Raw genomic sequence first — 14,973 nt, forward strand, 5'->3', positions numbered from 1 at the left:
TTACACCTACTTACATTCCAATGCAGGTACTAAAATTGCCAGACATTCTTTCTCGTCTATAATGATACCTATATGCATTTGGTACATGTTATAGAGCTACTTAAAACAATATTACTCATTTTATCATACAAACTTCTCTATATATTACTAAAATGCAGTCATCCTTTGTCAAAGATCTATTTACATTACAAAAAAAACAAGTGCGAGTTGGACTCGCACATTGAGGCTTCCTTACAAACTTGTAGGTATCTAAGTATATACGTACATATTTATGACTTTCACATTTTTTCCTTTACATCTGCTGTAAGACATTATTTCTCGCCAAATTTCATGTTTCTAGGTTAACTGAGAGTCAACCCTATAGGTTATGATTCCCTTGTGAAATCGAAATATGCAAAAATATTGTTTTTTTTTTTATTGCTTTGTATGACGAGTCGAGTTTGAATTACAAAGTATTGTTTGGTATTCCAGTGCGCTCGACATCCTGAGACATGAGATGTTAAGTCTTAATATGTCCAGTAATTACTCTGGCTACAATGTCGTTCAAATCAAACACAACAGTGACTACACACTGCTGATTGGCGGCAGTAATAGACATTGCGGTGGTACCTACCCAGGCCGACTCCTCGGATCGTAAACGAGTAGGATTTGATATTAATTACTACTTAAAACCTCTACGCGTTCTTGAGAAAAAGAGTCTTGAGACACAGACAGACAGTCAACAAAGTGATCCTAAAAGGCTTCCTTGTGAGGCACGGAATCCTAAATAATGCAGTCAACAAAGATACATACTCGATCTAGTCATCGCGCCCTATGTAATATCTAAGTATGTAACTACGATTGGAGGCTATTCACATCACCTGAAGATAACCAGTCCGGAAATAAATATTACAGATAGCTGCAACATTTCCTATTATGTGAAGAGGACCCTGCGCACGATCAGTCAGCTTTTTGCGCTCGGCCGGCACACACGAGCATTGAGATGGCATTGGTTACCGCGCTTGCGTTGTTTTGCCTCGCGTTATGGAATGTGAGTATTTTTGAAAAGAATTTCGTATTTTATTGAAATGTATTTATTTATTTTAGAATTGTATGTAATGTTCTGGAATAAAATAAATTAATTTATTTCTATCCTTTTGTTAAACTAAACACATAATTATTTTTAGCTTATGTTCCATAATTTTATTTTGTTAGCGGTGTTGAAATATTTATTATTTTGTAAAAAAATACGTGTACTTTAATTTTAGTTAATTTTATTTTAGTTAAATTTAGTTAATTAATTGAATATCTAAATGTTTCGATTAAAGTATATTACTGTATAAGGATTTTTTAAAAAAAGAAAGTTTGCAATTATCAGACCATGGTTTTATAATCCTTACATGTCTGCAAGTAATAAGCTTATTAATTTATCTGATTGCATACATATTGTATACAGTAAAAAGGACGTAACGTAAGTAAATACGTTAAAATAACTGATTTTGATCCTTGTTTATAAAATACATCGTTAATTTTCATTTTAACTTTGGGTATAGCTGGGAAGCTTATTAATTTTTATTGTGAATATTCTAAAGTATTAAAATAAAATATATAAAAATTCTGAATCGCTTATTTTAATCACATTTAACAGTTTTTTAAATATCATTTTCATTTCATTTTCAAAATCTTTTTGTTTTTATATTTCTCATTTCTATATGACATTAATTTGACTGTCCCAGTGTTTTACTTTTTTTTTTTGATTGACGTTGGTGCAAACATTAAAAAAAATATAATAACTCTAATGTCATTCTGTAATCTGAATAAATAAATTTATCGCATCAAGTTAAGTTCCTCTCAAGTATCAAGTCTTAAAGGTGTCCATTACCTTAGATGTTTATTATCTTTAGTTTGTCAGACGAAGGTACAAAAAACTTTTTTTTTTATTAAAAATATATATGTGTAATTCTGTTTATACACATAATCAAAATGATGTCACGAAGGCAAACAGGTTCAATCTTGCTCCATTTAAATTTCATTTTTAACCGACTTAAAAAAAGGAGGAGGTTTTTAATGCGACTGTATGTTTTTTTACAATGAGTAAATATGTTTGAAATCAAAGACATTAAACAGTTTAGTTATTTCAAATAGTATTTTATTATAAAGATATTATGATTTGAAGCTGTAATTGTTCCCGAATTACATATAGTACTTACATGCACCTTGCGCCGAAGGGATAGGCTGAGGCTCTATTAGTGGATTCAAAATTCGACTAGGATTATATCGTCTCGTGATATGACGTTGCGAGCCTATTACCACTTCGGATAAAAATCATAGCTTTGAAAAATGCGTATTTTTCGACATAACAACAAATACTGTCTTTAAAACATTGAACTGTGAATCTGCCGGTTCAATACTCAAGTCAGCTATTGCTATATTAATATTTGCGTATGAAAATGTGTCAATAAACATAAAAATATAGGCGCACATGTCCTTTATCCCCGAAAGGGTAGGCAGAGGCGCAACTGTTACAAGCATTTTTGCACCGTGTGTATTCCGTCCCACCATGAGATAGGGGGCGAGCCTATAGCCACATCGGGCACAAATTATAGAGTCCGTGTTGCAACTAAATGGAACAACCAAAAATACTTTGCCCGACCCGGGTATCGAACCCGAGACTTTTACTTTACTCGTGCAATAATACAACTACGCCAACATAAAAATATGACTAAGAAATAAAAATAGCAGAAATATTGTTTCAGAACGGAAGAAACAAAGTCGTATACGGTCATTTAATTAAAAGCAAAAGTACATTTAGAAGTGTTAACAAGGTAATTAAAAAGGTCCGTGACAAAGTGCATTCACTCCACTGAATTTTTTCCTTGATATGAAACGTGAGGACAAATTGATAACAACCTGCGTGTTGACGATAATTCTAGAATGTCCACAAAAAATACAATCCGGGTCATCTCATACTTTTTTGCGGTCAAATATAAACATCTATTGTAGGAAAATGTCAACTAAAAAGCAGGTTTCACCTTGAAATCTAGATGGTTTGACACCGATAATTTGACGTTATTGTAGTTAGGTATTTTTTATTATTATTTGGTAGGTATCAACGCTTCAAATGAATAAGTGATGTACCCAAGGATGTACCAGTAATATGCAATTACAGGAAAGAGGCCAAGACGCCTTTTAACAATCCATAATGCTAATAATAGGTGGTCGGACCAGATCTCCGACCAGCTGGAGATCCCCATCAGCACCGCCTTTCATCAGGCGACGGATCATACAGATTATGAAACGCAGAAGGAGTCACGATCCTTAGTAATGGGGCAAATTAAGAGAACGCTAATAAAAAACAAAAAACTATCGGAATGACATATGCTATGATAAGTTTGTCGCTCGAATATCATTCTTATACAAATGTTTATTTTCTCTTAGCGTAAACTATTGTAGAAAGGTGCCTTGGTTATAGCCGCAGAGTCTGCCTTTATAAAGTAGAACTTGCTTCATTTTACCACGTATTTTCTGAGTAACCGCGTAACGTTCGATCTTTTTATACCAATGCGAGTTTGCAAACAATATTTATTTTAATGTAAATAAAAGTTTAAAATTTGAGTTTTCAACTATAACCTCAAAGTAGTGGTTATCGGACACTAGGTATATCCTGTGATGGAAAAATTTCATGTAAACAAGCAGTATTTATCTTTGGAAGTAAATAGTGGGTTTGTTCACACCCGTCAATTATATCGAATAAAGTAGAAGTTTCTTCAGTATATATATACTGTTTGAGTAGAGTTACTTAATAAACTGAGACGCATTTGTCTACGTTTACGTTTTTTCTTTCTTTATAAGGTTATAAATTTAAAACAGGATCTGAAATATATCATCATGATTGATTGATGAGTTGATTCTCAACTCAGGAACAGAGAGATAGTCGTGTAGAATTGAATCCCTCCTAGTCGAATTTCGCCCCACGGTTTCTAATCTCAACGGAGATCACCTAGGTAGGTCTACACAGGAGATATTATAATGCAAAGATGTGTGCGTAATACACAGGTGCACTCTATATTCCTTTACTCTCATAGTCGGGTGAGACGGCAATGCGAAACAACCGGAGAGAGATCAGGCGCAGGATCAACGGCTTTACGTGTTTTTCTAGGCACGAGTGTATCACACCGCTAACATCCTACTCCGAGCAGCGACTGAGTAATTTTTAAAATAGAAAAACCCAGTCTCAATTATTTTTGTACTTGGGCTTTGAACCCGGGACCTCACCGCGATAGTCGTACTCGTACCGCACACACATTACCACGACACGAAGGTAGTCGTGTAGAATTATATGAGTCTTCGGCCACCTAGAATACGTGTTTGGAATTTGTTATATCATACCTACACCATCTGTCACCTAGATGCTTGATATCATTGTGTCTTGTACACTATTTGCATGGATACTTGATGTTATTTTGTATTATAATGGCGTAAGGGCTTTAAATTTTGCTCCATTTACTTAGAAATACCGCAGGTATTGAACTTTACCATTTCAATATCGTGACGAAGACGCTCTCGGCATAGCAAATGTATTTTGATGTGAATTTAGAACATTGATAGAGCGTTGTATTGTTAAGTTAGCATTTAACCTTAACGTTTTCCCTTCACTTTATAATAAATAGTGAAACCAACTGCTGAGTGTCGTTTACTGTTAACTTTCGACGTTCAATTAATGAGAAAAGTGAAAATTGACCAGTAAAGTTCAACGATCAATTTGGGAGTAATTAATTTTGACAGTGGCGTTGCAAAGTTGGTTTCTATTTGGGTTTCTTCAAGAGTATAATGTCAGTTACAACAAAGGTATGTTGATTGAATTTGAATTAAAGAGAAATAGTGTTAAAGATGACCGAGAAAAAAATCACGTCATGGTTTTTAGTAAGTCTCTGTTTTATATCCGCTATTATATTTAGTCGAAATTGGCGAAATCACCGATAGATAAACGGTGGAAGCCATTAAAGAATTTGCCATAGATGTGAATGTAATACTGAGCAATATCACTTTCCATATCTATTATAATCAATCCTCTTTTCAATATATTTATTTTAACTTTGAATGACATTTCGCTAATAATACTGAATATAAAAACTAAAATGTTATTGTATTTTTCGTTATTGATGAAATTTGCATAAAACTATAAAATAAACTTACAATTCAAATAATTAATGTGTTTTTTGAAAAAGTATTTTTTATTAGTTACACAAATTCAACAAAATATGGTCCAGAACGTTTCAATTATAAAATTGCTTTTACATAGGAAATGTGTAGGTAATTGTTTTATTTTTTATTTATCACATAATCACGCACTATGTAAGTTGCTATATAGGTACTCTGAACTATTTACCAATTTATTTGTGTATATTTTTACAAAATTGGTATTAGTATTAAAGAAAGTTCCAAGCTTCTAATTTTCCGCAACTAATATAGCCAATATTCTTTGCATATTATTGTACTTTTTATAATTATTGGAAAAAATATATATTTTACTTCAGTAATTTGTCATGCATAGGAACAAAAGGGTTTTATCTTGTAAAACATGGTAGGAATTGTGATGCTGCTCCCACACTATAATTTTTTATCCGTAGCGTGTTCTGGATCGATGTAATTTGCAATTATCGACTAAACATAAAAGAAAACATAATCGACATGATGTCAGAGATATTTTTAAATGCTCTAGTAATAGTAATTTTCTTTGCTTGTTTGTTGCAGGAATCAAGCGCGGAGACAGCACCTACGATCGCTCTAAACGATGGGTACAACATTCCTTTATTAGGATTGGGGACTTATGGCTCAGTAAGTTAATATTTCTTTGTCAATCAACTATTTATTATTGTTTATTGCTAGTAATTCCATTACCTGTCAGAATTCACTGAAATGGCTCATAAATGTATTGATATAAATTGTTAAAATTAAATCTGTATAACATCGCATTAGTTTCAACTGTTATGGTGTTATAATATATGTATAAATAAATAAATAAAATAAAAAAAATTACTACTCAGCGTTCAAATATCATTATATTAAATCTATATGTAACTATGTAATTAACATCAAGTTTTAGGAGACTTAATAAACCAATCTCACTTGAGATTAGGATCTTAAGTAGATATTTAAGGTATTGAACTATTTAATAAACAATGGTTGCCACTTGAGCGCCTGTTGTTAGCTAAGTTGGTGTTGTATTATAAGCAGAACTTAGCTGTCACAATCCGTCATACGCTGTGACTTAAGATATCTAAGTAGTTGTTGATATCTGTTTATTAAAAATGAGGATCTTAAGATGCTGACTTTAACATGACAGCGTCTCAGATGATTTCGCATTTCCGAATTAAATTAAGTTGCATCTATGCTATGGCCATGAATTATTTAGGTACTCTTTATATTGTTCTTCTCTTTAGAAATAATTTCTTTCTAAGATTGTCTGGAAGAGATCGCTCTTAGCTATAAGATCGCCTATTGTTGCATTAGCTATAGTTATTAATATGTGTATTTTGTTTTCTTTTACTTACGTGATGTTCAATAAATAATTATTTATTTTGCTAAATTTAACAAGGTTTAGAGAGTAATATCGATTATGATAATGGTTTGGTTGTTAAATATTAATTTTCATATTTGTTTAGAGAAAAGATATTGCTAAAATGCGTGAGGCGGTGTACTGGGCAATCGAAGCTGGGTACAGACATATCGACACCGCTGCCCTATACAACAATGAACGAGAGATCGGCCAGGGCATAGCCGACGCGATCAACAAAGGGCTTGTGAAGAGGGAAGATCTCTTTATTACTACTAAGGTAAGTGATATAATCGCGTAGACGCTCTCCATTTGTGGGCGAAGATAAGCTACACGCAGAAGTTACTGGAGCAGTTGAACTGAACTTTACATACTTAGTAGTTTGGCAATGAGTTTACATTGCCTTCGAGGCGCATTAGATTTTTGCGAGTAAGCTCAGGGCAATATTGAGTGCCAAAAAAATAACTACACTTTTTGCGTATTACTGGAATTTCTTTATTATGAAGGTCAGTTTAGTTTAAAAATAACGTGCTGACTTTCAGTATTTCGATTTCTATTTAAACATTTTTAGCAGAGTATAAAGTATTAGCTTGTAAACAAAATATATCGCCTTTCCCACAGATTATGTGGATCTTACGTCTTTTAATTGCTAATAGTGAAAAAAGAGTAAATACAATCTTATATTTTTTTATTCTATTAATATTAATTCTTTTTCATCTGTTGGAATAACAACTTTGCGGTTTTGGTTTTTCCATATTGCAAAATATCTTGTATATTAATTATAATCTGATCTGAGATTAATTAGTTTTAAGGTTGTTTTTTATATGCGCATCTTTAGTATCGTTTTACCGTAAAATAATAATAAGAATCCTTGACATTTTGAGCCTAGTGATGAGCCGTGAAACCAGTTATAGAGTGTTGCAAACTTGTTCATTATTAGAGGCTTTACATATAATTACCTCTGTCTAAAAAAAAACTAACAACTGGATTTCTACATGTCCCTTTGGAGTTCATGTTTTCTGCTTTCATTAGCAATAATAAGAGATCTTGTTTTTAAAACATTGGCATGACGTTGATTAATTGTTTATGCATAATTACAAGAATCTATCATCACGTATCGTTTACGACCAAAATAGCAATATAAATTGCTTTGATAACTAGACATTAATACTTTTCATAATAAATTATATCATCATTCATGTTAAATGATTAAGCACTTTGGATTGTATTATGCAGTGTAGATAGTGTAAAAAAACACTAATAACTTCTGCTATACGGCTATTGTATGAAACATGCTTTAACAAAAGAAAACAGAATACCTACTACGTGTACACGCTGGTCGTCTACCATGTAACCATTTCAATTAAACTAATTGAAGCGGGAAGAAGTTTTTCCGGGATAAAAGTTCCGCTTTACATTTTCCCGGATAAATAGTCTATAACATTCAGAAGTAATATAGCTTCCTATTAGCCAAAAATATTCACAATCGGTTCAGTAGTTGCTGATATTAGCGCCTTCAAACAAAGTCTTCAGCTTTATATTTTAGTATAGATTACTGATTTAACTTTTTTCATGCAATTATATTTTGCGTAAGAGAGGTGTGGCGGAAAATAGGGGAGGCCTACGCCACAGAGGCGACTACTACTAATTAATTAAATTAAGTCACAAAACTTTCTAGTTGTATAATATTCAATTTAAATTAGAGTAGTAGAAATAAAGGCCTTTTTATTTTTATTTATATTTTGCAGTTATGGAACGACAAACACGGTAAGGACCAAGTGGTGACAGCAGCGAAGGCTTCGTTGGAGAAGTTGGGTTTGGACTACGTCGATTTGTACCTTATTCATTCCACTCAAGCGGAGAAAGTGAGTACCACATTTGAATGTTTCTTTTTTAGTCATGCAGATTATTCTAACCAAACTATTAATATTGAAAATTAGATTAAAAAGCGTAATTTATTAATTTTTAGAACGTTAATAAATATTTAATAATATTTCATTAACATTGAATTTACAAAATGGCGGAATGCATAGGTATCAGTTAGATTCAAAAGCGTAATTGATTAATTTTTAGAAAGCTAATAAATATGTCATGATGTTTCATTGATATTGAATTTTACAAAATGGAAGGACATATAGGCATCAGTCAGGTGTTATAAGACCTCTTCTATGCATATCTCAGTGTAGTCAAAACTTCCGTGACGAATCAATTATGATTCTCACGATTGTAAAATCACCTTCATTGAATATTTTAATTCCGTTAAAATTTAAGGCTATCTAGCGGAATAAACAATCCTGAGAAAAGACCAATCAAAAGTCTGTAATCATTTCAAACTTTATCTTGATTGGTCAATTGCGCGATCGACTAGAATTTCGAATATTGGGATTTTGAATTAAAACTAGCTGTTGACGAATGTTATATTATTTTATATAATGTTCGGGGGGAGGGGGGCTGGCCACGAAGGCTGCAAAGTCTTCGAGACGTAGGGCGAAAACTAAAATATTAAAATCGCGATAAAATCCGAAAAATAGTTTAATTTTAATGTCCAACATTCGCGTAACCATAAGAAATCATTATTTGATTATGTTTTAGGACGATGGATCCCCTGCCGATATTGATATCACAGAGACCTGGCTTGCCATGATTGAAGTTAGGAAACAAGGATTGGCAAGATCCATTGGAGTGTCTAATTTCAAGACTGAGCATTTGGATAAAATCATTTCAAATTCGTCCGTTTATCCGGCGGTTAATCAGGTTGAGGTAAGTGATGTAACATTTCGGGTAATTTTGTGAATGGTGAGATAAGTTTAATGATACATGACTTCAGTTGCGCTAAACTAAGCATTTGGTTGTTGTTGGTTGATTTCCCTTTACGAAATATTTGTGGTTCTAATAATTCAGATTTCATACTTACTTCGATTATATATTTTGCATTTTGGTGCCAAAACGTATTTGAAACAGACCTTGAAAATAATATTTCTAGTCAATAATGTACCATTATCTCATGCTAAATAAAAACAACAAAAACTAGAAATATCAATTGACATTACCATAACAGAAAATGATAGAAAAAACCCTGAACACTTCTTTGATATAAACACTGACTTGGATCCAATACTGCACGTCGCTGTGAACTGCACATTAAGTATAAAATAAGACAGCATACGTTACACAATTCATCAGACGCACTAAGAATACAACAGCCTCGGCATACCGATATTATACATAAAGATGATCTTGTGAGTGTCACATAATTTTGCATCATAAATGTCAATGCCGTTGATTAGGTCCTTGCATCTATCCAATTAATCTTGCACACGCGAAGTTCTTGTAGTTAATGCCGAAGGCTACTAAAATTGAATTTCTGGTCAACAAAATCGAATATAAGGATAGATACAAGAATGTCAGTATAATTAAAACATGTATCATGATCACCTTCGATATTGACTGCAAGAGTTGGGAAAGCCTAGCTGAGGATCATGACGTCGTCTGGCTTAAAACTATTTTGATGGTATAACCACATATGACAATACTTGGCTTAAAGACTGGACCGAGAAACATGCACACCGACGCGAATGTGCTAGCAACCCTTTACTATCCAGGGCGAAGTCTGATAATAATGTCTGTAAGTCGCGTGGATTTGCCCTTCTCGTATTGGTCTTTACAGCAATCAAAGAAAATGTCATAAAATAACCTCCAACAGTTGACGCTGATTAAATCATCTGTATAATGTAACAGGCCAATGATGATGATTTGTGTATACATCTGTGTCTCAAAGAGTTTGGGATGATTTTGTGATGCTCTATCTGGACCTCATTCAGTTTACCATTAGATGCAATTGGAAAACTTTGCTTTATCCGTATAAAAAAAAAAGTCTACATGTTGGTACATCAAGGAAGTTTTCGATTTATTGCAGTTTACATGTTTGAATTGTATTATAAATATTTGAAAACTTCTTGTCAATAAAAGTGGAACCAATTTTAATTTTCCTTTTTTCTTCTCTTTTTACTTCATCTAAGCTTTTAGAGCCGTTGTTTTGGTAACCGCTGTATTACGGTGAAAGAATAAGTTGCTAGATTATATTTAGTAGGTAACAATTAGTATGGTTCAGTAAACAAAACGGCCAATCAAAAAATCATGAACCTAGTTTAGATAAAAAAGAATATAAGAATTTTGAGTTGAAAAAGCTGTCTAGCGTTATTGTAAACGGCAACAAATTATTAACAGCTGATTTCAATACGACTTACAAAACCTGTTTTTATTTATATTTACAACCTTTGCTTATCGTTTATTAACCTTTTATTAGTAAACATTATGCTTTATAAAAGACTGAAAGCAGTATTACTACGAAAATCATTTAGCAAAGATATACACACCGGTTTACCTTAAGAAGTAAAATATCTCGTTTTATCTCTAGAATCGTATTTTAATCATAATCACACATAAATTACACCTATCAGATAAATTTTAGTTATTGTAACATTGGGTTTTTTAATGTAGGACACTTACAAGAAAAATATTATCAAAAACAGTTCTAAGATACTTTGGTGCGGAGTAAATTAAATATCAGCATTTTGGTATAAAAATAATTCTGAATTTATCGTAATAAAAGCTGTACATTTTTATCTACAATACTATGTAAAACAGATCGAATCGATCGAATATTTAACAAATAACCATCATAATAGCTGAAGTGTTTTATATGCCTAATAACTAGAAACCAATCAAAAATAAACTGTATTTTGCGTCAATTTTAGATCCATCCTTGGCTGACCCAAGAGCAATTGGTTGCCGATTGCCATGGACGCGGTATTGCTGTCACAGCGTACAGCCCCTTCGGGTTTTTGGTAAAGAGAGGTGGAAGCAACAAGAATGAAGATTCCACTCTGGTATCTATTGCGGAAAAGTACGGCAAGTCTACTAATCAAGTGGTGCTGCGGTATTTGGTGAGTTTATTCGGTCGTATTTTGCTGTACATATACTTAAAGGCAAATGTGTTATAGAAAATTTAGGAAACAATGTTTTTTTATTTTAGTAACAAAAATTGCTGAACAAATTCAAAACTTCAAATCGCGTGTATACTTTTGTGTTCTTACCGACTATATTTTTAACTAAAATAAATGCGTACACATCACGCCTTGATCCCCGAAGGGGTAGGCGGAGGTGCAACTATGTTACTCACTTTTCACTTGTGTATCGGGTATAAATTCAATAATAATGAACAATAAACTCGGGGTTGATATTGGGTAGAAAAACCTAATATGACTTTTGCCGAACAGGGATTCTAACCCAAGACCTCACAGCAGGGTTGTAACGTAGTCTCTAAAATAAACTACAAAGAAAAATTGAATTTTAACTCATATGATACCATCACCCTGAGGGAATATTTCTCTCTGATAATTTTGTACTTTATTTTACCTCTGTAATAAAAAATAACGAAACAAAAAAGTTTCACCGAATGTTATTTAAAATTTTCAATTTGTTCAGATATTTTATTAGGTGGCGTTCCTAGTAAAAGTAAGATACAAAATCATCAGAGAGACATATCTGCGAAGGAGGTTGGCATCGATATATATTTTTAAATTAATTTGTGAAATGTATAATTTAATTTAATTATAATTTTATTTTTATGTTTCACGAATTAAATATTAGGAATACACGTTCTCTAATCTGTTTATAGTCAAGGTTATAAACTGACCTCGGAGTTCACGTCTAAAGGTGATCGATTGGCTCATAGGTCAAGCCACAGGTCACTAAAATTGCGTTAGAAATCAGAATGTGAGTCATGAAATTGTCAAGTTAAAAGTATTTTATGTTCTTGTTACTCTATACTCAATATTTATACTTCTGCCATAGTAAGCTCAAAAGCGGTATTTAAAAAAATAATCAAAAACTTGATTTTTATGTCGTCAGATAGTTTAAAGAAATACCCATCCAATGAACTTACCTAAATAACAGTATATTGTTTAGAACTTGTTCAAAAAACCATAAAAGAGTTTCTCTATCTCAGTTTTACATACAAAACTATAAAACTATATTTATAAAACTTAGATTATCTCGAAATAAGGTTTCCCTGACATACCGCCGTTGCGTTTAGCACGACAGACTTGATCCTTAGAGATTCCTTTATTCTAATTATGGTAACATATTATTGTAAGAAAAAGGTTTCTTACATTTTTCGTCTTATACAGGAAAAATTAAAGAGTTTAAAGACAAATAAAATTTAGTCATAATTAATATAAATATATGATAATAATTATTTATAACTAGTTGACCCGACAGACGATGTCCTGTCAACTATGAATTTGCAGCGCGCATTCAGTCAATCGCTGAAATTAGCTTTTCTTAAATTTTCTAACGTTCCGCTCAACTTCCTTGATTTTTTCTTTCATAAGATCCTTCTCCTGACAATAACAAACACAACAACAAAAAAAAAAATAGTGAAATCGGTCCAGCAATTCACGCGTCATGGCGTGAACAAGGGAAATAGGGATTCATTTTTTTATATATGGATAGATAATATTACCTGAAAGTAATACAGTTCCTAGATTAGCTCAAGTTATAATTAGCGCGTCGGTGGCGTATTGCGGTACGACTAAAGTGCCGTCTTGGGTTCGATCCGCGGGTCGGACAAAGTAACATTGGGTTTTTATACTCAGTATCAGCCTGGAATCTGGAATTTGTGTCCAATATGGAGATAGACTCGCCCCCATCACATCATGGGGTGGAATATGTACGGCGAAAAGTGAGTGCAACATTTGCACCTTTCTCTACCCTTTCGGGGATAAATGGCATGTGTGTTATAATTAGAACGAAAATATTTTTTTTATATTAAATTTAAATATGTAGCGGTACAATTAGTATACATACCGCCATTTCGTCAACATCAGCGGAAGTTCGAGAAAACCTATGTGGTATTGACACAACTATAGTGATTTATCGCATAGCAATCACGCAAGATGGCAACAGACGATCCTGGATTACGATTGCAGAATTTGAGCGACGCGTTGCATATATACCACCTCCGAATAGGAACTGTTGGAGGGGCCGCGGCCGGTCAGGCGCAACATCTGCCTGACTGGAAATATTCCCTTTCCATAGAGGAACGCAACCATCTGTTCCTCTACAGCGGTGTCTATACTACCATCTACCCATACTCCGCTACAAATATAAGCAATTTTATTTTCTTTTTACTTATTTTTACGTCTAAAATACTGTGTTTTAAAATACTATTTTTGATTACAGATCGATAGGCACCTAATACCCATACCAAAGTCTACGAACAAGCAGCGCATTGCCGAAAACATGGACGTTTTTGACTTCAGACTGACTGACGAGGACATCTCCGCTATCAACAAACTGAACAAGAATAAGAGCATATTTGATGATTAGAAGCTGAAATGGTAAACATAGCAATCATAAATAGGTATTTCCTCACATCCAACACTACAACTCCTGTAAGCCAGGATCAGCAGTGGCACACATTACATCGAGCATTAGTAGGTCAGTTAGGTGCCTATGTTATGGCCGAGGCTGAGTTTAAATCATGACAATGGTCAGTTATTGGTGGTAAATTAAATTTTATATCCGCCCGAATAGCAATTACCACAAGGTGTTAAAACCCGGTGGTGCCCCACGTATGTCGCATTCCGGGATCAGCCTGTGTATATCCTGTTTCAACAGGCCGGCATAATTGTGTCGACTGTCGAGAAGTAATCATCTCTCGTCAGTCGACATTCTATTGGACTCCACTCCACTTACCATCAGATGTAGTGGGGTCACTTTGCCGCGCACGTATGTATAAAAAAAGTATATTGAGAGAGCATATAATATTTAATAAGACCCGCCCTTATTATATACTGCCCACTGTTGGGCCCGTGCCCAGCCTGGAAATTTTTATGCTGATTGAAAATCCAGAATTTAATTTTAATATTTTTCAGGAGTATTGAGGAGAACGGGGAAGAATCGTTAAAAGTGCGTTATTGTAGAATAATTTTATTTTATAAGAAATATACGAATTAAAATATAAGTGTTGTTATTTATAAGTCCAAATATGAGTCATAGTGGAGGCGAAATTTACTTTATCAATGATAGATCAGCCTATATAATATTGGTGTTTAGAACCTACGAATAGCCTGATAGGGAAAATAAAAACTTCGTAATGTGATGGAATATGGAACTACTTTCTTGTATATGTTCTGATAATGTTAACCTTAAAACAAAAAAAGATCCAAAGTAGTTTTTATTTTCCTGGTCAGGCTATTAACTATTTATTTAAGTACAGCGTATTCCAAAGAGCTTCTCAATACAACGAAAAGCGTATCCTTGAATATATAAAATGAATGAATTAAAATAAACTAAAAAAAATGATGTTACATGAAATTTCGTAACGTCAAAACTATTATGTTGCGCATATTCATTTTGAGAAATTGTCTTAA

General features: G+C 33.2%; 1 protein-coding gene across 2 annotated transcripts; it reads left to right on the top strand.

Annotated features, from left to right (window-relative positions):
* Nucleotides 1-898: 898 nt before the first annotated feature.
* On the top strand, nt 899-14,564 carry LOC115443279 (aldo-keto reductase AKR2E4). Of its 2 annotated transcripts, none has more exons than XM_030168629.2 (8): nt 899-1,030; nt 5,734-5,817; nt 6,645-6,815; nt 8,284-8,400; nt 9,128-9,295; nt 11,293-11,481; nt 13,781-13,938; nt 14,476-14,564. In XM_030168629.2, exons 1-7 carry the CDS (start codon nt 983-985, stop codon nt 13,925-13,927), a joined length of 924 nt encoding a protein of 307 aa, XP_030024489.2. In that variant the 5' UTR covers nt 899-982; the 3' UTR covers nt 13,928-13,938; nt 14,476-14,564. The 2 variants fall into 2 exon arrangements, with proteins under 2 accessions (XP_030024489.2, XP_030024490.2); XM_030168630.2 differs by lacking the exon at nt 899-1,030 and adding an exon at nt 4,658-4,827.
* The last annotated feature ends 409 nt before the right edge of the window (nt 14,565-14,973 follow it).

The sequence above is a fragment of the Manduca sexta genome, chromosome 9 (assembly GCF_014839805.1).
Source record: "Manduca sexta isolate Smith_Timp_Sample1 chromosome 9, JHU_Msex_v1.0, whole genome shotgun sequence".
NCBI lineage: Eukaryota > Metazoa > Arthropoda > Insecta > Lepidoptera > Sphingidae > Manduca > Manduca sexta.